At 43.6% G+C, this 26583-nt stretch overlaps 1 protein-coding gene across 1 annotated transcript; it reads left to right on the top strand.

Annotated features, from left to right (window-relative positions):
* The first annotated feature begins 438 nt into the window (after positions 1 to 438).
* LOC118383143 (protein SOGA3) lies at positions 439 to 25939 on the top strand. Its single transcript, XM_052504168.1, has 11 exons — positions 439 to 507; positions 1562 to 2466; positions 3519 to 3743; positions 14847 to 15005; positions 15568 to 15636; positions 15721 to 16037; positions 21912 to 22062; positions 22681 to 22842; positions 23848 to 24048; positions 24159 to 24515; positions 25787 to 25939. Exons 2-11 carry the CDS (start codon positions 1654 to 1656, stop codon positions 25895 to 25897), a joined length of 2565 nt encoding a protein of 854 aa, XP_052360128.1. The 5' UTR covers positions 439 to 507; positions 1562 to 1653; the 3' UTR covers positions 25898 to 25939.
* The last annotated feature ends 644 nt before the right edge of the window (positions 25940 to 26583 follow it).

The raw sequence follows: 26583 nt of genomic DNA, 5'->3' as shown, positions 1-26583 counted from the left end.
TCTCTCTCTCTCTGTCTCTCTGTCTCTCTGTCTCTCTGTCTCTCTCTCTCTCTCTGTCTCTGTCTCTGTCTCTGTCTCTGTCTCTGTCTCTGTCTCTCTCTCTGTCTCTCTCTCTCTCTCTCTCTCTCTGTCTCTGTCTCTGTCTCTGTCTCTCTCTCTCTCTGTCTGTCTCTCTCTCTCTCTCTCTCTCTCTCTCTCTCTCTCTCTCTGACAATCTTTAAATCAACAAGGTAGTTTTGGTGGCATTATCACCAATTATGGTGCCATAAATCTTCAGGTCATCATTCAGTGAATGCATTATTTGTGTGTATCATCATGAGTCTTGCCAGGTGCCAACTAAGCACTTCCAACTTCATCTTCCGGTTAGTCTCTTTGTGCCGCCCCTCCCCGAGGTGACGTAATGTACTGTACATTGAAACAGTTTGATTGGTGGTTGGGGCCGTGCGCTCAGAGATTCAGGAGAGGGGAAGTCTCCTCCTCCCCATCACTGTCGCCGGGATACTGCTGGTAAGATGCCCTTTAAATGATATTCATTGTTTTCATTGGAATAACTCTATTTGTACGATTAACATCAATATATTTTTGTGCTTAGAGAGGACAAAGGGTTTTAATTGTGTCGATCAATTTGAATCTTGATGATCGTTAGACCCAGTGTGTGTGGTTTCCGTCGGAAACTCACCTCTATTTAGACTACACACTAGGCTGACCATCGCATTCTACACGGTATTCAACTATTGACTGACAACAGCGCTCGCGTCGTGTAGATTGACCTTTTTTTCTGTCGCTCGCTCCTCTATTTGCCGGTTTATCCGTTCCATCCGGTTGAGTAAGTAAGTCTCATCGGACGTGTCGGACGGCAGGAGTGGAATGACTGCCACGAGCCGGACAGATATTCAAAACACTTTCCCTCGAGCCTCTCCACGATGTTTACTTCTAGAGGTCAGGGCTCCGAAGAATCCTGTCTTTAAAAGAATGAGAGAGAGAGAGAGAGAGAGAGAGAGAGAGAGAGAGAGAGAGAGAGAGAGAGAGAGAGAGAGAGAGAGAGAGAGAGAGAGAGAGAGAGAGAGAGATCTACAGAGAGAGAGAGAGAGAGAGAGAGAGAGAGAGAGAGAGAGAGAGAGAGAGAGAGAGAGAGAGAGAGAGAGAGAGAGAGAGAGAGAGAGAGAGAGTAGAATGGCTGGACACACGCTTCAGCCTAGTGAAATTTAATTGGCTGATGAGATTTCCAATTACTGCAGCCATTCCCTGCGTGCGTCCGGCTAGTAGCCTCGTCTGATGGTGTTGGGAGATGCAAATGCTGGATCTAAATGGTTTGCCTCTACTGCAACCTCATTGTGGGTGGATTGGGCCAGTGTTGTTATGAAGGTGCGCTTTACATAGAATATTAATTTCAAATATACTCTATATTTAAACACCTCTCAAAATAGAGTGGCCTCTCGTTTAAGTCTACTTGAGTCTACTTTCAAGAAACGCCTGAAAGCAAATCCCCTCCGGTTTCTCGGCTTCTTTTTCTTTGCATTTGTACTTAAAATAACGATGTGTTGACTGGATTCTTTTTCAGCCAGAAGAACACAGCGCAGGGAGGGACTGTCTGGGTGATGTGGATGTAGACTAGGCTATTGAACTGAACGTCCGTCCTCTCTGTATGACACCATGAACCCTGCCTCGGGCGGCGCTGCCGACTCCCGCAGCCAGCTAGACAATAGCAACAGAAAGCTGCAGCAACAACAGCGCGCTTCCTCCCCGGCTGGCGGCAAAGACATTGGATCTAAAGAGACACCGAAAAGCAGCACTCCGTCAAAGATCATCACGTCAAAGCAGTGCGGAGGAGGGAGAGGCAACCGTGGCAGCTCCCCGGTCTCCACGGCAACCAGCAAAGACAGACTGTCTTCTTCTTCTAAAGGCGCGGCAAGCGCGGCAGGCGCGGCCCCTGTCCAGTCCGATGGTGCTGAAATCCATACGTTGACCAGGGCGGCGGCGGCTGAGAGCGGCAGAGGAACGGCAGAGGAGCGCGGTAGTCCGTCTGAAGACTCGCGTTGTACTGATATATCGTGTTTGAAGGGGGATACAACACGGGTTGTTTCTGATCAGCCTTGTTCATCCAAATCTCCTAAATTGAAGAACAATAACCCGAGAGGAGGGGGAGGAGAAGGCGAGGCTAGCAGCACAGCGACCGGAAACAAAAAGAGCTCCGGCAAGAGCAGTGTGGGCTGCGGCCCTGGCTTCTGGAGAGAGGGATGTTTGCAGTCGGAGCTGATCCAGTTTCACCTGAATAAAAGCTTAAAGAAAGGAGGAGGAAAGATGAAGACGAAGACACCGTCTCCCCCGGAGCCGGTCACGGAAATGGCGGAACCAGAGGATCTCTCCCCTGAGGCCATCGTTAACGAGCCGGAACCGGTACCTGAGCCCGACCAGCTATTTCAGGAGGAGATAGAGAAACTAGAGGATGAAAACGATGAACTAAAGGTATGTCTATATGTCTGCCACTGTCGCATCTGTATGGGTTTAAATAACAGCATGTTTTAGCAGCCTGTGCTTTATACTGTTGCCCAGGGGCGTCATGCACCAGGCAGAAAGTACATGAGGATGGCTTGGGGGGGGGGGTTCCGGAGAGGGGCTTTGCCCCTGTCCATAAATTGGAGAATTTAGCATTTTTCAAACACCTGAAACAGCTTTTTCCGGCAATCTAGAGCCATAATCATTATGCTTCATTCTATGTCCAAAATGTGTCTTTTTTTCTGCATATCTAAGCATACCTATTGAGACTGTATCCTCCTGACTGGTGGTTATTTTTTCAAAGAAACTAAATATGCTTTTCTGCATCTCTGCTCAAGCTTGAGTCTTATTCAGTACATTTAGTTATTGCTTGTTTTTCTAAAGTCTACCAACCTTTACCAGCAGGCATGCCAGCTAAGATAGTTAGACAAGCTAGCTACTTGGTAGTTATGAGGTTGGGAGATCTGGGCTAACTAAATAAAATAGATAAATAAATAATAATAATAAAATAGATAAATAAATAATAATAATAATAATAAAATAAATACAATAGATAAATAAATAATAATAAATAAAATTGATAATAATAAATACAATTTCTTCATAAAACTTGCTAGTTGTATTACAGAGAAAAAAATTGTACTTTTTTTTATACTTAAAAAAATCCCATTTAAACAGCACAAATCTGAGGGGCACGTGCCCTGTGTCCCTGTGCCCCTGTGTCCCTGTGCCCCTGTGTCCCTGTGCCCCTGTGCCCCTGTGTCCCTGTGCCCCTGTGCCCCTGTGCCCCTGTGCCCCTGTGCCCCTGTGTCCCTGTGCCCCTGTGCCCCTGTGCCCCTGTGTCCCTGTGCCCCTGTGCCCCTGTGCCCCTGTGCCCCTGTGCCCCTGTGCCCCTGTGCCCCTGTGCCCCTGTGCCCCTATACGGCATAACGCCTTTGCTGTTGCCTCTATAATGTTGAATTGATTCCTCTGATTGCAGTGTCCCTCTCCATCTTTCTCTCTCTCTCATTCGTTCCCATTAGACTGAGATAGAGGAGATGAGAGCGGAGATGGACGAGATGAGAGACACGTTCTACGAAGAGGACGCCTGCCAGCTGCAGGACATGCGTCGCGAGCTGGAGCGAGCCAATAAGAACTGCCGGATTCTCCAGTACCGTCTGAGGAAGGCAGAGAGGAAGAGGATGAGGTTCGCTCAGACCGGAGAGGTAGACGGAGAGCTACTGAGGGCCCTGGAGCAAGACTTGAAGGTAAGACGCTGTCTAGACTCTAGGATAATTATTTTTGGCTCGGGTTAAAAACCTCTTAAGGATTCGCGCCGTTATTACAATTTTCGCCTAAAATGACATACCCAAATCTAACTGCTTGTAGCTCAGGACCTGAAGCAAGGATGTGCATATTCTTGATACCATTTCAAAGGAAACACTTTGAAGTTTGTGGAAATGTGAAATGAATGTAGGATAATATAACACATTACATCTGGTAAAAGAAAATTAAAAGAAAAAAACAACCGTTTTTGAAATATAAGAGAAAGGCCATAATGTATTATTCCAGCACAGGCACAATTTAGATTTTGGCCACTAGATGGCAGCAGTGTATGTGCAAAGTTTTACACTGATCCAATGAACCATTGCATTTCAGTGAGGGGCCAAGCCTCGAGACACCCACAACTTGTTTATTCATCAAAACCAAGCCCTTTCGCGCCAAAGCCACACCAATGAACCTACTGCCTGCTCTTAGATTTACCAATGAATTAGGTTTGTTAAAATACCTGAAGTTGTCTAGACTCTATATGTCACAGGGTAATGTTGTCTAGACTCTATATGTCACAGGGTAATGTTGTCTAGACTCTATATGTCACAAGGTAATGTTGTCTAGACTCTATATGTCACAAGGTAATGTTGACTAGACTCTGTCACAGGGTAATGTTGTCTAGACTCTATATGTCACAAGGTAATGTTGTCTAGACTCTGTCACAGGGTAATGTTGTCTAGACTCTATATGTCATAGGGTTTGACCTGAAGGTAATGTTGTCTAGACTCTATATGTCATAGGGTGTGACCTGAAGGTAATGTTGTCTAGACTCTATATGTCATAGGGTTTGACCTGAAGGTAATGTTGTCTCGACTCTATATGTCATAGGGTAATGTTGTCTAGACTCTATATGTCATAGGGTGTGACCTGAAGGTAATGTTGTCTAGACTCTATATGTCATAGGGTTTGACCTGAAGGTAATGTTGTCTAGACTCTATATGTCATAGGGTAATGTTGTCTAGACTCTATATGTCATAGGGTGTGACCTGAAGGTAATGTTGTCGAGACTCTATATGTCATAAGGTAATGTTGTTTAGACTCTATATGTCATAAGGTGATGTTGTTTAGACTCTATATGTCATAATGTAATGTTGTCTAGACTCTATATGTCATAGGGTGTGACCTGAAGGTAATGTTGTCTAGACTCTATATGTCATAAGGTAATGTCTAGACTCTATATGTCATAAGGTGATGTTGTTTAGACTCTATATGTCATAAGGTAATGTTGTCTAGACTCTATATGTCATAGGGTGTGACCTGAAGGTAATGTTGTCTAGACTCTATATGTCATAAGGTAATGTTGTCTAGACTCTATATGTCATAGGGTGTGACCTGAAGGTAATGTTGTCTAGACTCTATATGTAATCAGGTAATGTTGTCTAGACTCTATATGTCATAGGGTTTGACCTGAAGGTAATGTTGTCTAGACTCTATATGTCATAGGGTTTGACCTGAAGGTAATGTTGTCTAGACTCTATATGTCATAAGGTAATGTTGTCTAGACTCTATATGTCATAGGGTGTGACCTGAAGGTAATGTTGTCTAGACTCTATATGTCATAAGGTAATGTCTAGACTCTATATGTCATAAGGTAATGTCTAGACTCTATATGTCATAAGGTGATGTTGTTTAGACTCTATATGTCATAAGGTAATGTTGTCTAGACTCTATATGTCATAGGGTAATGTTGTCTAGACTCTGTCACAGGGTAATGTTGTCTAGACTCTATATGTCATAGGGTGTGACCTGAAGGTAATGTTGTCTAGACTCTATATGTCATAGGGTGTGACCTGAAGGTAATGTGCTAAATGACTTAAATGTAAATGTAAATGTTGTCTAGACTCTATATGTTATAGGGTTTGACCTGAAGGTAATGTTGTCTAGATTCTATATGTCATAAGGTAATGTTGTCTAGACTCTATATGTCATAGGGTTTGACCTGAAGGTAATGTTGTCTAGACTCTATATGTCACAAGGTAATGTTGTCTAGACTTTATATGTCATAGGGTTTGACCTGAAGGTAATGTTGTCTAGATTCTATATGTCATAAGGTAATGTTGTCTAGACTCTGTATGTCACAAGGTAATGTTGTCTAGACTCTATATGTCATAGGGTGTGACCTGAAGGTAATGTTGTCTAGACTCTATATGTCATAGGGTAATGTTGTCTAGACTCTATATGTCATAGGGTAATGTTGTCTAGACTCTATATGTCATAAGGTAATGTTGTCTAGACTCTATATGTCATAGGGTGTGACCTGAAGGTAATGTTGTCTAAACTCTATATGCCATAGGGTGTGACCTGAAGGTAATGTTGTCTAGACTCTATATGTCATAGGGTTTGACCTGAAGGTAATGTTGTCTAGATTCTATATGTCATAAGGTAATGTTGTCTAGACTCTATATGTCACAAGGTAATGTTGTCTAGACTCTATATGTTATAGGGTGTGACCTGAAGGTAATGTTGTCTAGACTCGATATGTCACAAGGTAATGTTGTCTAGACTCTATATGTCATAGGGTAATGTTGTCTCGACTCTATATGTCATAGGGTAATGTTGTCTCGACTCTATATGTCATAGGGTAATGTTGTCTCGACTCTATATGTCATAAGGTAATGTTGTCTAGACTCTATATGTCATAGGGTGTGACCTGAAGGTAATGTTGTCTAGACTCTATATGTCATAAGGTAATGTCTAGACTCTATATGTCATAAGGTGATGTTGTTTAGACTCTATATGTCATAAGGTAATGTTGTCTAGACTCTATATGTCATAGGGTGTGACCTGAAGGTAATGTGCTAAATGACTTAAATGTAAATGTAAATGTTGTCTAGACTCTATATGTCATAGGGTGTGACCTGAAGGTAATGTTGTCTAGACTCTATATGTCATAAGGTAATGTTGTCTAGACTCTATATGTCATAGGGTTTGACCTGAAGGTAATGTTGTCTTGACTCAATATGTCACAAGGTAATGTTGTCTAGACTCTATATGTCATAAGGTAATGTTGTCTAGACTCTATATGTCATAGGGTTTGACCTGAAGGTAATGTTGTCTAGACTCTATATGTCATAAGGTAATGTTGTCTAGACTCTATATGTCATAGGGTAATGTTGTCTAGACTCTATATGTCATAAGGTGATGTTGTTTAGACTCTATATGTCATAAGGTAATGTTGTCTAGACTCTATATGTCATAGGGTAATGTTGTCTAGACTCTATATGTCATAAGGTAATGTTGTCTAGACTCTATATGTCATAGGGTGTGACCTGAAGGTAATGTTGTCTAGACTCTATATGTCATAAGGTAATGTCTAGACTCTATATGTCATAAGGTAATGTTGTCTAGACTCTATATGTTATAGGGTTTGACCTGAAGGTAATGTTGTCTAGACTCTATATGTCATAAGGTAATGTTGTCTAGACTCTATGTAATCAGGTAATGTTGTCTAGACTCTATATGTCATAGGGTTTGACCTGAAGGTAATGTTGTCTAGACTCTATATGTCATAAGGTAATGTCTAGACTCTATATGTCATAAGGGAATGTTGTCTAGACTCTATCTTATAGGGTTTGACCTGAAGGTAATGTTGTCTAGACTCTATATGTCATAGGGTTTGACCTGAAGGTAATGTTGTCTAGACTCTATATGTCATAAGGTAATGTTGTCTAGACTCTATATGTAATCAGGTAATGTTATCTAGACTCTATATGTCATAGGGTGTGACCTGAAGGTAATGTTGTCTAGACTCTATATGTCATAGGGTGTGATCTGAAGGTAATGTTGTTTAGACTCTATATGTCATAAGGTAATGTTGTCTAGACTCTATATGTCATAGGGTGTGACCTGAAGGTAATGTGCTAAATGACTTAAATGTAAATGTAAATGTTGTCTAGACTCTATATGTTATAGGGTTTGACCTGAAGGTAATGTTGTCTAGATTCTATATGTCATAAGGTAATGTTGTCTAGACTCTATATAATAATATAATAATAATATATGCCATTTAGCAGACGCTTTTATCCAAAGCGACTTACAGTCATGTGTGCATACATTCTACGTATGGGTGGTCCCGGGATCGAACCCACTACCCTGGCGTTACAAGCGCCATGCTCTACCAACTGAGCTACAGAAGGACAGGTAATGTTGTCTAGACTTTATATGTCATAGGGTTTGACCTGAAGGTAATGTTGTCTAGATTCTATATGTCATAAGGTAATGTTGTCTAGACTCTATATGTCACAAGGTAATGTTGTCTAGACTCTATATGTCATAGGGTGTGATCTGAAGGTAATGTTGTTTAGACTCTATATGTCATAAGGTAATGTTGTCTAGACTCTATATGTCATAGGGTGTGACCTGAAGGTAATGTGCTAAATGACTTAAATGTAAATGTAAATGTTGTCTAGACTCTATATGTTATAGGGTTTGACCTGAAGGTAATGTTGTCTAGATTCTATATGTCATAAGGTAATGTTGTCTAGACTCTATATGTCATAGGGTTTGACCTGAAGGTAATGTTGTCTAGACTCTATATGTCACAAGGTAATGTTGTCTAGACTTTATATGTCATAGGGTTTGACCTGAAGGTAATGTTGTCTAGATTCTATATGTCATAAGGTAATGTTGTCTAGACTCTATATGTCACAAGGTAATGTTGTCTAGACTCTATATGTCATAGGGTAATGTTGTCTAGACTCTATATGTCATAGGGTGTGACCTGAAGGTAATGTTGTCTAGACTCTATATGCCATAAGGTAATGTCTAGACTATATGTCATAGGGTAATGTTGTCTAGACTCTATATGCCATAAGGTAATGTCCAGACTCTATATGTCATAGGGTAATGGTGTCTAGACTCTATATGTCATAAGGTAATGTTGTCTAGACTCTATATGTCATAGGGTGTGACCTGAAGGTAATGTTGTCTAGACTCTATATGTCATAAGGTAATGTCTAGACTCTATATGTCATAAGGTAATGTTGTCTAGACTCTATATGTTATAGGGTTTGACCTGAAGGTAATGTTGTCTAGACTCTATATGTCATAAGGTAATGTTGTCTAGACTCTATGTAATCAGGTAATGTTGTCTAGACTCTATATGTCATAGGGTTTGACCTGAAGGTAATGTTGTCTAGACTCTATATGTCATAAGGTAATGTCTAGACTCTATATGTCATAAGGGAATGTTGTCTAGACTCTATCTTATAGGGTTTGACCTGAAGGTAATGTTGTCTAGACTCTATATGTCATAGGGTTTGACCTGAAGGTAATGTTGCCTAGACTCTATATGTCATAAGGTAATGTTGTCTAGACTCTATATGTAATCAGGTAATGTTATCTAGACTCTATATGTCATAGGGTGTGACCTGAAGGTAATGTTGTCTAGACTCTATATGTCATAGGGTGTGATCTGAAGGTAATGTTGTTTAGACTCTATATGTCATAAGGTAATGTTGTCTAGACTCTATATGTCATAGGGTGTGACCTGAAGGTAATGTGCTAAATGACTTAAATGTAAATGTAAATGTTGTCTAGACTCTATATGTTATAGGGTTTGACCTGAAGGTAATGTTGTCTAGATTCTATATGTCATAAGGTAATGTTGTCTAGACTCTATATGTCATAGGGTTTGACCTGAAGGTAATGTTGTCTAGACTCTATATGTCACAAGGTAATGTTGTCTAGACTTTATATGTCATAGGGTTTGACCTGAAGGTAATGTTGTCTAGATTCTATATGTCATAAGGTAATGTTGTCTAGACTCTATATGTCACAAGGTAATGTTGTCTAGACTCTATATGTCATAGGGTAATGTTGTCTAGACTCTATATGTCATAGGGTGTGACCTGAAGGTAATGTTGTCTAGACTCTATATGCCATAAGGTAATGTCTAGACTCTATATGTCATAGGGTAATGTTGTCTAGACTCTATATGCCATAAGGTAATGTCCAGACTCTATATGTCATAGGGTAATGGTGTCTAGACTCTATATGTCATAAGGTAATGTTGTCTAGACTCTATATGTCATAGGGTGTGACCTGAAGGTAATGTTGTCTAGACTCTATATGTCATAAGGTAATGTCTAGACTCTATATGTCATAAGGTAATGTTGTCTAGACTCTATATGTTATAGGGTTTGACCTGAAGGTAATGTTGTCTAGACTCTATATGTCATAAGGTAATGTTGTCTAGACTCTATGTAATCAGGTAATGTTGTCTAGACTCTATATGTCATAGGGTTTGACCTGAAGGTAATGTTGTCTAGACTCTATATGTCATAAGGTAATGTCTAGACTCTATATGTCATAAGGGAATGTTGTCTAGACTCTATCTTATAGGGTTTGACCTGAAGGTAATGTTGTCTAGACTCTATATGTCATAGGGTTTGACCTGAAGGTAATGTTGTCTAGACTCTATATGTCATAAGGTAATGTTGTCTAGACTCTATATGTAATCAGGTAATGTTATCTAGACTCTATATGTCATAGGGTGTGACCTGAAGGTAATGTTGTCTAGACTCTATATGTCATAGGGTGTGATCTGAAGGTAATGTTGTTTAGACTCTATATGTCATAAGGTAATGTTGTCTAGACTCTATATGTCATAGGGTGTGACCTGAAGGTAATGTGCTAAATGACTTAAATGTAAATGTAAATGTTGTCTAGACTCTATATGTTATAGGGTTTGACCTGAAGGTAATGTTGTCTAGATTCTATATGTCATAAGGTAATGTTGTCTAGACTCTATATGTCATAGGGTTTGACCTGAAGGTAATGTTGTCTAGACTCTATATAATAATATAATAATAATATATGCCATTTAGCAGACGCTTTTATCCAAAGCGACTTACAGTCATGTGTGCATACATTCTATGTATGGGTGGTCCCGGGATCGAACCCACTACCCTGGCGTTACAAGCGCCATGCTCTACCAACTGAGCTACAGAAGGACAGGTAATGTTGTCTAGACTTTATATGTCATAGGGTTTGACCTGAAGGTAATGTTGTCTAGATTCTATATGTCATAAGGTAATGTTGTCTAGACTCTATATGTCACAAGGTAATGTTGTCTAGACTCTATATGTCATAGGGTGTGATCTGAAGGTAATGTTGTTTAGACTCTATATGTCATAAGGTAATGTTGTCTAGACTCTATATGTCATAGGGTGTGACCTGAAGGTAATGTGCTAAATGACTTAAATGTAAATGTAAATGTTGTCTAGACTCTATATGTTATAGGGTTTGACCTGAAGGTAATGTTGTCTAGACTCTATATGTCATAAGGTAATGTTATCTAGACTCTATATGTCATAGGGTGTGACCTGAAGGTAATGTTGTCTAGACTCTATATGTCACAAGGTAATGTTGTCTAGACTTTATATGTCATAGGGTTTGACCTGAAGGTAATGTTGTCTAGATTCTATATGTCATAAGGTAATGTTGTCTAGACTCTATATGTCACAAGGTAATGTTGTCTAGACTCTGTATGTCATAGGGTGTGACCTGAAGGTAATGTTGTCTAGACTCTATATGTCACAAGGTAATGTTGTCTAGACTCTAAATGTCATAGGGTGTGACCTGAAGGTAATGTTGTCTAGACTCTATATGTCATAAGGTAATGTTGTCTAGACTCTATATGTCATAGGGTGTGACCTGAAGGTAATGTTGTCTAGACTCTATATGTCATAGGGTGTGACCTGAAGGTAATGTTGTCTAGACTCTATATGTCATAGGGTTTGACCTGAAGGTAATGTTGTCTAGATTCTATATGTCATAAGGTAATGTTGTCTAGACTCTATATGTCACAAGGTAATGTTGTCTAGACTCTATATGTTATAGGGTGTGACCTGAAGGTAATGTTGTCTAGACTCTATATGTCACAAGGTAATGTTGTCTAGACTCTATATGTCATAGGGTAATGTTGTCTCGACTCTATATGTCATAGGGTAATGTTGTCTCGACTCTATACGTCATAGGGTAATGTTGTCTCGACTCTATATGTCATAAGGTAATGTTGTCTAGACTCTATATGTCATAGGGTGTGACCTGAAGGTAATGTTGTCTAGACTCTATATGTCATAAGGTAATGTCTAGACTCTATATGTCATGAGGTGATGTTGTTTAGACTCTATATGTCATAAGGTAATGTTGTCTAGACTCTATATGTCATAGGATGTGACCTGAAGGTAATGTGCTAAATGACTTAAATGTAAATGTAAATGTTGTCTAGACTCTATATGATATAGGGTTTGACTTGAAGGTAATGTTGTCTAGATTCTATATGTCATAAGGTAATGTTGTCTAGACTCTATATGTCATAGGGTTTGACCTGAAGGTAATGTTGTCTAGACTCTATATGTCACAAGGTAATGTTGTCTAGACTTTATATGTCATAGGGTTTGACCTGAAGGTAATGTTGTCTAGATTCTATATGTCATAAGGTAATGTTGTCTAGACTCTATATGTCACAAGGTAATGTTGTCTAGACTCTATATGTCATAGGGTAATGTTGTCTAGACTCTATATGTCATAGGGTGTGACCTGAAGGTAATGTTGTCTAGACTCTATATGCCATAAGGTAATGTCTAGACTCTATATGTCATAGGGTAATGTTGTCTAGACTCTATATGTCATAGGGTAATGTTGTTTAGACTCTATATGCCATAAGGTAATGTCTAGACTCTATATGTCATAGGGTAATGTTGTCTAGACTCTATATGTCATAAGGTAATGTTGTCTAGACTCTATATGTCATAGGGTGTGACCTGAAGGTAATGTTGTCTAGACTCTATATGTCATAAGGTAATGTCTAGACTCTATATGTCATAAGGTAATGTTGTCTAGACTCTATATGTTATAGGGTTTGACCTGAAGGTAATGTTGTCTAGACTCTATATGTCATAAGGTAATGTTGTCTAGACTCTATGTAATCAGGTAATGTTGTCTAGACTCTATATGTCATAGGGTTTGACCTGAAGGTAATGTTGTCTAGACTCTATATGTCATAAGGTAATGTCTAGACTCTATATGTCATAAGGTAATGTTGTCTAGACTCTATCTTATAGGGTTTGACCTGAAGGTAATTTTGTCTAGACTCTATATGTCATAGGGTTTGACCTGAAGGTAATGTTGTCTAGACTCTATATGTCATAAGGTAATGTTGTCTAGACTCTATATGTAATCAGGTAATGTTATCTAGACTCTATATGTCATAGGGTGTGACCTGAAGGTAATGTTGTTTAGACTCTATATGTCATAAGGTAATGTTGTCTAGACTCTATATGTCATAGGGTTTGACCTGAAGGTAATGTTGTCTAGACTCTATATGTCATAGGGTGAATTCAATTGATTGGACATCATTTGGATAGGCACACACCTGTCTATATAAGGTCCCACAGTTGACAGTGCATGTCAGAGCAAAAACCAAGCTATGAGGTAGCTCCGAGGTAGCTCCGAGACAGGATTGTGTTGAGACACAGATCTTGGGGAAGGGTACCTAAACATTTCTGCACCATTGAAGGTCTCCAAGAACACAGTGGCCTCCATCATTCTTAAATGGAAGACATTTAGAGCCACAAAGACTCTTCCTAGAGCTGGCCGCCCGGCCAAACTGATCATTCTGAGGAGAAGGGCCTTGGTCAGGGAAGTGAACAAGAAACTGATGGTCAGTCTGACAGAGCTCCAGAGTTCCTCTGTGGAGATGGGAGGACCATCAAGAAGGCCAATCATCTCTTCAGCACTCCACCAATCAGGCCTTTGTGGTAGAGTGGCCAGACGGAAGCCACTCCTCAGTAAAAGGAACACGACAGCCCGCTTGGAAATTGCCAAAAGACACCTAAAGGACTCTGAGACCATGAGAAACAAGATTCTCTGGTCTGATGAAACAAGGTTGAACTCTTTGGCCTGAATGCTAAGCGTCACGTCTGGAGGAAACCTGGCACCATCCCTACGGTGAAGCATGGTGGTGGCAGCATCATGCTGTGGGGATGTTTTTCAGCAGCAGGGACTGGGAGACTAGTCAGGATCGAGGGAAAGATGAACGGAGCAAAGTACAGAGAGATCCTTGATGAAAAACTGCTCCAGAGCGCTCAGGACCACAGACTGGGGTGAAGGTTCACCTTCCAACAGGACAACGTCCCTAAGCACACAGCCAAGACAACGCAGGAGTGGCTTCGGGACAAGTCTCTGAATGTCCTTGAGTGGCCCAGCCAGAGCCCGGACTTGAACCCAATTGAATATCTCTGGAGAGACCTGAAAATAGCTGTGCAGCGACGCTCCCCATCCAACCCAATCGGCAGAGAAGAATGGGAGAAACTCCCCAGATACAGGTGTACCAAGCTTGTAGCGTCATACCCAAGAAGACTCTAGGATGTGATCGCTGCCAAAGGTGCTTCAACAAAGAACTGAGTAAATGGTCTGAATACTTATGTAAATGTGATATTTCTGTTTTTTTTTTTACTTGTTTTTGCTTTGTCATTATGGGTTATTGTGTGTAGATTGGTGAGGGTAAAAAACATTTGAATCCATTTTAGAATAAGGTCTGAATATTTTCAGAATGGACTGTAGACTAATAGACCATGGCCCATCTCTCTCACTGCCCCTCTCCCCTCCCTGTCTCTCTCCCTCTCCCTCCCTCCCTCCCCTTCCCTCTCCCCTCCCTGTCTCTCTCCCCCTCCCTCCCTGTCCCCCTCCCCTCCCCTTTCCTCTCCCTCCCTCCCTGTCTCCCTCCCCTTCCCTCTCCCTCCCTCCCTCCCCTTCCCTCTCCCCTCCCTGTCTCTCTCCCCCTCCCTCCCTGTCCCCCTCCCCTCCCCTCCCCTTTCCTCTCCCTCCCTCCCTGTCTCCCTCCCCTTCCCTCTCCCTCCCTGTCCCCCTCCCCCTCCCTCCCTGTCCCCCTCCCCTTTCCTCTCCCTCTCCCCCTCGCTCCCTGTCTCGCTCCCCCCCTCTCCCTCTCCCTCCCTGTCTCTCTGCCTCCCCCTCCCTGTCTCTCTCCCTCTCCCTCCCTGTCTCTCTGCCCCTCCCTATCACTCCCCCCGTAGGTAGCGAAGGACGTGTCAGTGCGTCTGCACCATGAGTTGGAGAATGTGGAGGAGAAAAGGACGAAGACGGAGGAGGAGAACGAGAAACTAAGGCAAAAGCTGATAGAGGTGGAGGTGACCAAACAGGCCCTGCAAAACCAACTGGAGAAGGCCAAGGAGGTGATGAGGGGGAGGGAAGGGGTGAGGTGGGGAGGACAGGGAGGGTTAGGGGTAGACAGGGGAGGGTTTGGGTGGTGGGTTAGGTGGAGGTGACCGAGCAGGCCCTGCACAACCAGCTGGAGAAGGAGGTGATGAGGGGGAGGGAAGGGGTGAGGTGGGGAGGACAGGGAGGGTTAGGGGTAGACAGGGGAGGGTTTGGGTGGTGGGTTAGGTGGAGGTGACCAAACAGACCCTGCACAACCAGCTGGAGAAGGAGGTGATGAGGACACCTGCTGTTAAGGAGGGCAAGGTTCTGCAGTGTCCTGTGACCGTCTGTGTTCAAACCCAGGTCTCCTGTGTGCCACAACACTGTGTTAGCCTGCCGAGCTAAAGCCGAAGACGTTATAGATCAGGGAGTTAACACGGGGTCCTGGTTACTCATCACAAGCTTGTTAGTTAATGTGTTTTAATGATTGACAGTTTGTCTGTAAAGCACATTTAACTGTCCACAACAGATTCCACCAGTCACGTACAACAGGTAACAGGTGGGCTGACGGTGTGATGTCCTCTTTATCCTCTGCAGCTGTCACTGAAGAGGAGAGGAGGCAGGGATGTTCAGAAGGAGAAAAGGATTCCACAGACTCCAATAGAGGTACGGCATCATTGTTATTCGTCAAACTATAATGATGAGAGACAAGACCAAAACATATCTTCTTCATTCTTCTTCTCTCCTCAGGAGGACAACGAAGATCTGAAATGCCAGCTAGCCTTCATCAAGGAGGAAGCCATTTTAATGAGGAAAAAAATGGCTAAAATTGACAAGGAGAAGGACCGGCTGGAACACGAGCTGCAGAAGTACCGCTCTTTCTACGGGGATGTGGACAGCCCTGGGCCCAAGGGAGAGGCTGGAGGACCAGCCACCACCCGGGAGTCAGAGCTGAAACTGAGACTGAGACTGGTGGAGGAGGAAGCCAACATCCTGGGAAGGAAGATCGTAGAGTTGGAGGTGGAGAATAGAGGACTGAAGGCTGAACTGGAGGACATGAGAGACAGGTAGGCCCAATGGACCCCTAAACCCTAAACCCTACGCCCTATAGACTTGATGCACTTGTGGAGATCTGAGAAGATTTGAGAGGTGTCAGCAATATAGTAGTAGCTCCACCCTGCTCTCTGATAGGCTAGATAGAAGTTTCACCATATTGCTTATACCAATCAAATCCTCTCAGGGCTTTGTAAATAAACAGGATACATTTGATTGATTGATGCATTGACTGATTCATGTATTGATTTATGTATTGATTGATGTATTGATTGATGTATTGATTGATGCATTGATTTATTGATTGATTGATGTATTGATTGATTGATGAATTGATGTATTGATTGATTGATGTATTGATTGATTGATGTATTGATTGATGTATTGATTGATGTATTGATTGATGTATTGATTGATGTATTGATTGATGTGTTGATTGATTGATGTATTGATTGATTGATGTATTGATTGGTTGATGTATTGATTGATTGATTGATTGATGTATTGATTGATGTGTTGATTGATTGATGTATTGATTGATTGATGTATTGATTGGTTGATGTATTGATTGATTGATGTATTGATTGATTGATGTATTGATTGATGTGTTGATTGATTGATGTATTGATTGATTGATGTATTGATTGATTTATGTGTTGATTGATTGATGTATTGATTGGTTGATGTATTGATTGATGTATTGATTGGTTGATGTATTGATTGATGTATTGATTGATGTATTGATTGATTGATGTATTGATTGGTTGATGTATTGATTGATTGATGTATTGATTGATTGATGTATTGATTGATGTGTTGATTGATTGATGTATTGATTGATTGATGTATTGATTGATTGATGTATTGATTGATGTGTTGATTGATTGATGTATTGATTGATGTGTTGATTGATTGATGTATTGATTGATGTATTGATTGATGTATTGATTGATGTATTGATTGATGTATTGATTGATTGACGTGTTGATTGATGCATTGATTGATTGATGTATTGATTGATTGATGTATTGATTGATTGATGTATTGATTGATTGATGTATTGATTGATGTGTTGATTGATTGATGTATTGATTGATGTATTGATTGATGTATTGATGTATGAACCGGTTCGGTTGGAGCGAGCGGTCGCATTCGCACTTCGCTCTGCAGGTTGTATAACTTTTTCATTACATTTCATTATAGTACAACGGTTGATTTGTCTAATCTTAGCAATTCTTCTTAGCTAGCTACATAGCCGTCCTTGTATCAGAGATAATTGCATAATTATCGTATTTCGTCGCCCTAACGTAGCCTTCACTGCTATTCGCCCAGGAGCTAGCAAACGCTAGCTAACGCACACAGATTAGCATCACTGTAGTGCTATTCACTCAACTGTACGACTTGATTAGTTTACTGTTAGCTAGCTACATAATCTTAGCCATTCTTCTTAGCTAGCTACATAGCCGTCCTTGTATCAGAGATAATTGCATTAATTATCGTATTTCGTATTTCGTCGCCCTAACGTAGCCTTCACTGCTATTCGCCCAGGAGCTAGCAACGCTAGCTAACGCACACAGATTAGCATCACTGTAGTGCTATTCACTCAACTGTACGACTTGATTCGTTCAGTGTTAGCTAGCTACATAGCTGTCTTTGTTTCCAAGATAATTGTGTAGTTTAGTGTGTGTAGCCTTGGAGTGATTATCTTAATTCACTGAGGTTCGCTAGCCAGCTATTTGTCGTCCTTAACGTAGGAGACTCTGCTAGCTAGCCAACAGCTAACAGCTAACAGCTAGCCAACGTCTACTGAATAGAACCCAACAACCCGGTCGCATTCACAGGTAGTATCACATTTTCATTTCATTACAGTACAACGGTTTGATTTGTTTGATCGTAGCTAGCTACATAGCTAGCTACATAGCCGTCTTTGTTTCAAAGATAATTGTGTAGTCTAGACCGATTTCCTAGGTTAGCTAGCCAGCTATTGTCGTTCTTTTAACTCAACGTAACGTAAACAACACTGCTAGCTAGCCAGCTAGCCCCCGAACAGCAGCACTGCAGAAATTATTACACTCAACGGAACGACTTGATTAGTGTAGTGTCAACAACGCAGCTACTGCCAGCTAGCCTACTTTAGCAGTACTGTATCATTTTAATCATTTTAGTCAATAGATTCTTGCTACGTAAGCTTAACTTTCTGAACATTCGAGACGTGTAGTCCGCTTGTCATTCCAATTTCCTTGCATTAGCGTAGCCTTTTCTGTAGCCTGTCAACTATGTGTCTGTCTATCCCTGTTCTCTCCTCTCTGCACAGACCATACAAACGCTCCACACCGCGTGGCCGCGACCACCCTAACCTGGTGGTCCCAGCGCGTACGACCCACGTGGAGTTCCAGGTCTCTGGTAGCCTCTGGAACTGCCAATCTGCGGCCAACAAGGCAGAGTTCATCTCAGCCTATGCCTCCCTCCAGTCCCTTGACTTCTTGGCACTGACGGAAACATGGATCACCACAGATAACACTGCTACTCCTACTGCTCTCTCCTCGTCCGCCCACGTGTTCTCGCACACCCCGAGAGCTTCTGGTCAGCGGGGTGGTGGCACCGGGATCCTCATCTCTCCCAAGTGGTCTTTCTCTCTTTCTCCCCTTACCCATCTGTCTATTGCCTCCTTTGAATTCCATGCTGTCACAGTTACCAGCCCTTTCAAGCTTAACATCCTTATCATTTATCGCCCTCCAGGTTCCCTCGGAGAGTTCATCAATGAGCTTGATGCCTTGATAAGCTCCTTTCCTGAGGACGGCTCACCTCTCACAGTTCTGGGCGACTTTAACCTCCCCACGTCTACCTTTGACTCATTCCTCTCTGCCTCCTTCTTTCCACTCCTCTCCTCTTTTGACCTCACCCTCTCACCTTCCCCCTACTCACAAGGCAGGCAATACGCTTGACCTCATCTTTACTAGATGCTGTTCTTCCACTAACCTCATTGCAACTCCCCTCCAAGTCTCCGACCACTACCTTGTATCCTTTTCCCTCTCGCTCTCATCCAACACTTCCCACACTGCCCCTACTCGGATGGTATCGCGCCGTCCCAACCTTCGCTCTCTCTCCCCCGCTACTCTCTCCTCTTCCATCCTATCTTCTCTTCCCTCTGCTCAAACTTTCTCCAACCTATCTCCTGATTCTGCCTCCTCAACCCTCCTCTCCTCCCTTACTGCATCCTTTGACTCCCTATGTCCCCTATCCTCCAGGCCGGCTCGGTCCTCCCCTCCCGCTCCGTGGCTCGACGACTCATTGCGAGCTCACAGAACAGGGCTCCGGGCAGCCGAGCGGAAATGGAGGAAAACTCGCCTCCCTGCGGACCTGGCATCCTTTCACTCCCTCCTCTCTACATTTTCCTCCTCTGTCTCTGCTGCTAAAGCCACTTTCTACCACTCTAAATTCCAAGCATCTGCCTCTAACCCTAGGAAGCTCTTTGCCACCTTCTCCTCCCTCCTGAATCCTCCCCCCTCCCTCCTCCCTCTCTGCAGATGACTTCGTCAACCATTTTGAAAAGAAGGTCGATGACATCCGATCCTCGTTTGCTAAGTCAAACGACACTGCTGGTTCTGCCCACACTGCCCTACCCTATGCTCTGACCTCTTTCTCCCCTCTCTCTCCAGATGAAATCTCGCGTCTTGTGACGGCCGGCCGCCCAACAACCTGCCCGCTTGACCCTATCCCCTCCTCTCTTCTCCAGACCATTTCCGGAGACCTTCTCCCTTACCTCACCTCGCTCATCAACTCATCCCTGACCGCTGGCTACGTCCCTCCCGTCTTCAAGAGAGCGAGAGTTGCACCCCTTCTGAAAAAACCTACACTCGATCCCTCCGATGTCAACAACTACAGACCAGTATCCCTTCTCTCTTTTCTCTCCAAAACTCTTGAGCGTGCCGTCCTTGGCCAGCTCTACCGCTATCTCTCTCAGAATGACCTTCTTGATCCAAATCAGTCAGGTTTCAAGACTAGTCATTCAACTGAGACTGCTCTTCTCTGTATCACGGAGGCGCTCCGCACTGCTAAAGCTAACTCTCTCTCCTCTGCTCTCATCCTTCTAGACCTATCGGCTGCCTTCGATACTGTGAACCATCAGATCCTCCTCTCCACCCTCTCCGAGTTGGGCATCTCCGGCGCGGCCCACGCTTGGATTGCGTCCTACCTGACAGGTCGCTCCTACCAGGTGGCGTGGCGAGAATCTGTCTCCTCACCACGCGCTCTCACCACTGGTGTCCCCAGGGCTCTGTTCTAGGCCCTCTCTTATTCTCGCTATACACCAAGTCACTTGGCTCTGTCATAACCTCACATGGTCTCTCCTATCATTGCTATGCAGACGACACACAATTAATCTTCTCCTTTCCCCCTTCTGATGACCAGGTGGCGAATCGCATCTCTGCATGTCTGGCAGACATATCAGTGTGGATGACGGATCACCACCTCAAGCTGAACCTCAGCAAGACGGAGCTCCTCTTCCTCCCGGGGAAGGACTGCCCGTTCCATGATCTCGCCATCACGGTTGACAACTCCATTGTGTCCTCCTCCCAGAGCGCTAAGAACCTTGGCGTGATCCTGGACAACACCCTGACGTTCTCAACTAACATCAAGGCGGTGTCCCGTTCCTGTAGGTTCATGCTCTACAACATCCGCAGAGTACGACCCTGCCTCACACAGGAAGCGGCGCAGGTCCTAATCCAGGCACTTGTCATCTCCCGTCTTGATTACTGCAACTCGCTGTTGGCTGGGCTCCCTGCCTGTGCCATTAAACCCCTACAACTCATCCAGAACGCCGCAGCCCGTCTGGTGTTCAACCTTCCCAAGTTCTCTCACGTCACCCCGCTCCTCCGCTCTCTCCACTGGCTTCCAGTTGAAGCTCGCATCCGCTACAAGACCATGGTGCTCGCCTACGGAGCTGTGAGGGGAACGGCACCTCAGTACCTCCAGGCTCTGATCAGGCCCTACACCCAAACAAGGACACTGCGTTCATCCACCTCTGGCCTGCTCGCCTCCCTACCACTGAGGAAGTACAGTTCCCGCTCAGCCCAGTCAAAACTGTTCGCTGCTCTGGCCCCCAATGGTGGAACAAACTCCCTCACGACGCCAGGACAGCGGAGTCAATCACCACCTTCCGGAGACACCTGAAACCCCACCTCTTCAAGGAATACCTAGGATAGGGTAAGTAAGGGTAAGTAATCCTTCTCACCCCCCTTCTCACCCCCCAACAAGATTTAGATGCAAGTGGCTGTTCCACTGGTTGTCATAAGGTGTATGCACCAATTTGTAAGTCGCTCTGGATAAGAGCGTCTGCTAAATGACTTAAATGTAAATGTAAATGTAAATGTATTGATTGATGTATTGATTGATGTATTGATTGATGTATTGATTGATGTATTGATTGATGTATTGATTGATGTATTGATTGATTGACGTGTTGATTGATGCATTGATTTATTGATTTATTTATTGATGTATTGATTGATGTATTGATTGATGTATTGATTGATGTATTGATTGATTGATGTGTTGATTGATGCATTGATGTATTGATTGATGTATTGATTGATGTATTGATTGATGTATTGATTGATGTATTGATTGATGTATTGATTGATTGACGTGTTGATTGATGCATTGATTTATTGATTTATTTATTGATGTATTGATTGATGTATTGATTGATTGATGTGTTGATTGATTGATTGATGTATTGATTGATGTATTGATTGATTGATGTGTTGATTGATTGATGCATTGATTTATTGATTTATTTATTGATGTATTGATTGATTGATGTATTGATTGATGCATTGATTTATTTATTGATGTGTTGATTGATGTATTGATTGATGCATTGCCAGGGATGAGGTGGCAGGAGGCTCGGCTGAGCATGGCTGCAGCAGGGAGCAGGGAGAGGAACTCAGGGAGCTGAGACAGCAGCTACAGCTGGTGGAGGACGAGGCAGAGCTACTTAGGAGGAACCTGCAGGACGCAGAGGAGGACAACAACAAGGTGACTCCCAAATAGCACCCTATTCCCTATATAGTGCACTACTTACTACTGCAGGATGTAGAGGAAAACAACAGAGTTAGTGCCAAATGGCACCCTATTCCCTATATAGTGCACTACTTACTACTGCAGGATGTAGAGGAAAACAACAGAGTTAGTGCCAAATGGCACCCTATTCCCTGTATAGTGCGCTACTTACTACTGCAGGATGTAGAGGAGAACAACAGGGTTAGTGCCAAATGGCACCCTACTCCCTATATAGTGCACTACTTTAGACCAGGGACCAAAGGGCTCTGGTTGAAACTAGTGTGCTATATAGGGAATAGGGTGCCATTTGGAAAGCAGCTGTTTACATTCTACGTGTGAGTCATGTAGTAGAGTATTTTGTCGTTACTGATCACATTTAGCTCTCTCTCTCAACACCCCCTCGTAGCAACGTATCATCAGGTCAAATGGCCACTCATAAGGTTCATCGGCGTAGTTGAGGGCAGAACTTGAGTTAAGAAAGGTTGCAGGGGGCTGTGTTCCCATTAGGTCCGCTCTTTTTTTGACAGAAAGGTAGTTTTATAATTTAAAGTACATCCTGTTTCAATCCCCCCCACTACTAAATCTGTCTTTTAGGTGACGGGGGAGCTGAACAAGCTGAAGTACAAGGAGGGCTCCAGGCACGGCGCCGGGGGTGGAGGGGGTGGCGCCGGGGCGGCTGCAGACCGGGCCAAGGTGGAGGTCCTGCAGGAGGAGCTAAAGGCTGCCAGGCTGCAGATCAACGAGCTGAGTGGCAAGGTGAGGCAGCGTGATGGACTACACTACCCACGATGCTCTGTGGGGGTTTCTAGCGGTCACTTCCATTTTAATTCCTTCAATTCATGTCGTTACCTGGAATTCCAATTCCAATTTCCCTCCATGCTTCTCTGTGAGAACACATTGGAAGTTCTCTTAGAACACATTGGAAGTTCTCTTAGAACACATTGGAAGTTCTCTTAGAACACATTGGAAGTTCTCTTAGAACACATTGGAAGTTCTCTTAGAACACATTGGAAGTTCTCTTAGAACACATTGGAAGTTCTCTTAGAACACATTGGAAGTGGAATTTCAGTTTACTTTCCTGAATTGATTGACATGAAATGAAGCTGACAGTTGAAGCTAACATAATGCTATCCATCTCTGATGCTAACATCTCTGACGCTAACATAATGCTAATAATCTCTGACACTAACATAATGCTATCCATCTCTGATGCTAACATAATGCTATCCATCTCTGACGCTAACATAATGCAAATCATCTCTGATGCTAACATAATGCTAATCATCTCTGATGCTAACATAATGCAAATCATCTCTGATGCTAACATAATGCTAATCATCTCTGATGCTAACATAATGCTTATCATCTCTGATGCTAACATAATGCAAATCATCTCTGATGCTAACATAATGCTAATCATCTCTGATGCTAACATAATGCTAATCATCTCTGATGCTAACATAATGCAAATCATCTCTGATGCTAACATAATGCAAATCATCTCTGATGCTAACATAATGCTAATCATCTCTGATGCTAACATAATGCAAATCATCTCTGATGCTAACATAATGCTATCCATCTCTGATGCTAACATAATGCTATCCATCTCTGACGCTAACATAATGCAAATCATCTCTGATGCTAACATAATGCTAATCATCTCTGATGCTAACATAATGCTAATCATCTCTGATGCTAACATAATGCTAATCATCTCTGACGCTAACATAATGCTATCCTGTCTCCTTTCCTCTACAGGTGATGCAGATGCAGTATGAGAACCGGGTCCTGCTGTCCAACATGCAGCGCTACGACCTGGCGTCACACCTGGGCATCAGGGCCAGCCCCCGGGAAAGTGACGCAGAGAGTGACGGAGGAGATGACGCCTCCACCTCATCGCGCTTCCCACCCCACCGTAAACGAGAAGGCCCCATCGGAGGGGAGAGCGACTCGGACGAGGTGATACAGCATCGTGCACCACCACAGTTGACCCATAATGCTTTGCGTATTAAATTACGGTGAAGCTGTGACACGCTGAAGCTAAGGTTATCCCCCGTCTCCCTATCCAGGTGCGTAACATCCGGTGCCTGACCCCAACCCGCACCCTCTACTCCCCCGAGGGCCGTTTCCTCCCTCGCAGCCTGAAGGACCGGCAGCAGATGGTAGACATCCGTATAGAAGCAGAGCGGCTGGGCCGGACCGTCGACAGGCTGATAGCAGACACCGGCACCATCATGGCTGAGGCCCGGGTCTACATGGTCTCCAACGGGGAGCTTTACGAGGAGGAAGGGAGCACCGTCAGGGAGCACGAGTTGTTGTACAGGATCACCGCTCAGATGAAGGCCTTCAGGAAGGAGCTGCAGGGTTTTATAGACAGACTGGATGTCCCCAAGCCGGAGGACAAAGAGGAGGAGGAACCACCGTCTGTAAGTTGAACAGAGTTAGAAGCACACCAGGGTTTCCGTTGGCCGGTAATAGTCGATTTTACTGTAGGACAGGCCTCTATTTGGTCTGAATGTCAATATTACATCTACAGTAGGACAGGCCTCTATTTGGTCTGAATGTCAGTATTACATCTACTGTAGGACAGGCCTCTATTTGGTCTGAATGCCAGTATTACATCTACTGTAGGACAGGCCTCTATTTGGTCTGAATGTCAGTATTACATCTGCTGTAGGACAGGCCTCTATTTGGTCTGAATGTCAGTATTACATCTACTGTAGGACAGGCCTCTATTTGGTCTGAATGTCAGTATTACATCTGCTGTAGGACAGGCCTCTATTTGGTCTGAATGTCAGTATTACATCTACTGTAGGACAGGCCTCTATTTGGTCTGAATGTCAGTATTACATCTGCTGTAGGACAGGCCTCTATTTGGTCTGAATGTCAGTATTACATCTACTGTAGGACAGGCCTCTATTTGGTCTGAATGTCAGCATTACATCTACTGTAGGACAGGCCTCTATTTGGTCTGAATGTCAGTATTACATCTACTGTAGGACAGGCCTCTATTTGGTCTGAATGTCAGTATTACATCTACTGTAGGACAGGCCTCTATTTGGTCTGAATGTCAGTATTACATCTACTGTAGGACAGGCCTCTATTTGGTCTGAATGTCAGTATTACATCTACTGTAGGACAGGCCTCTATTTGGTCTGAATGTCAGTATTACATCTACAGTAGGACAGGCCTCTATTTGGTCTGAATGTCAGTATTACATCTACTGTAGGACAGGCCTCTATTTGGTCTGAATGTCAGTATTACATCTACTGTAGGACAGGCCTCTATTTGGTCTGAATGTCAGTATTACATCTACTGTAGGACAGGCCTCTATTTGGTCTGAATGTCAGTATTACATCTACTGTAGGACAGGCCTCTATTTGGTCTGAATGTCAATGCTTTTAATCTGTTCTCTCTTCCTGTCCTTCTACCATTCTGTTTTCCTGACTCGTCCTCCTTCGCCTCGTCCTGACTCGTCCTGGTCCTGACTCGTCCTGGTCCTGACTCATCCTGACTCGTCCTGGTCCTGACTCGTCCTCCTTCACCTCGTCCTGACTCGTCCTGGTCCTGACTCGTCCTGGTCCTGACTCGTCCTCCTTCGCCTCGTCCTGACCCGTCCTGGTCCTGACCCGTCCTGGTCCTGACTCGTCCTCGTCCTGACTCGTCCTCCTTTGCCGTCCTTATTAATCCCACCTAGATGTTTCAGCCCATCATCCTGCTCATCCTCATCCTCGTCCTGTTCTCTTCACTCTCCTACACCACCATCTTCAAACTCGTCTTCCTCTTCACTCTCTTCTTCGTCCTGTAACGTCCGTCTCACTTTGACACAGACACATATTTTTGTTTAGTCATATTTTTTATTTTTTTTATTTGATTTTTTATTTTGGAATATTCACATCTAAGGTCACAAGTGATACGGGACACTATTCCACGTTTCAGCAGTTACTATTTACAAGCTTTCAACACACACTGGAGAAGACCACACACCTCTGGGGCTGAGACACTGGAGAAGACCACACACCTCTGGGGCTGAGACACTGGAGAAGACCACACACCTCTGGGGCTGAGACACTGGAGAAGACCACATACCTCTGGGGCTGAGACACTGGAGAAGACCACACACCTCTGGGGCTGAGACACTGGAGAAGACCACACACCTCTGGGGCTGAGACACTGGAGAAGACCACACACCTCTGGGGCTGAGACACTGGAGAAGACCACACACCTCTGGGGCTGAGACACTGGAGAAGACCACACACCTCTGGGGCTGAGACACTGGAGAAGACCACACACCTCTGGGGCTGAGACACTGGAGAAGACCACACACCTCTGGGGCTGAGACACTGGAGATGACCACACACCTCTGGGGCTGAGACACTGGAGAAGACCACACACCTCTGGGGCTGAGACACTGGAGAAGACCACACACCTCTGGGGCTGAGACACTGGAGAAGACACCACACCTCTGGGGCTGAGACACTGGAGAAGACCACA

The sequence above is a fragment of the Oncorhynchus keta genome, unplaced genomic scaffold (assembly GCF_023373465.1).
Source record: "Oncorhynchus keta strain PuntledgeMale-10-30-2019 unplaced genomic scaffold, Oket_V2 Un_contig_1875_pilon_pilon, whole genome shotgun sequence".
Taxonomy (NCBI): domain Eukaryota; kingdom Metazoa; phylum Chordata; class Actinopteri; order Salmoniformes; family Salmonidae; genus Oncorhynchus; species Oncorhynchus keta.
The sequence above is the reverse complement of the archived record's forward strand: the minus strand, read 5'-3'. Positions and strand labels throughout refer to the sequence as shown.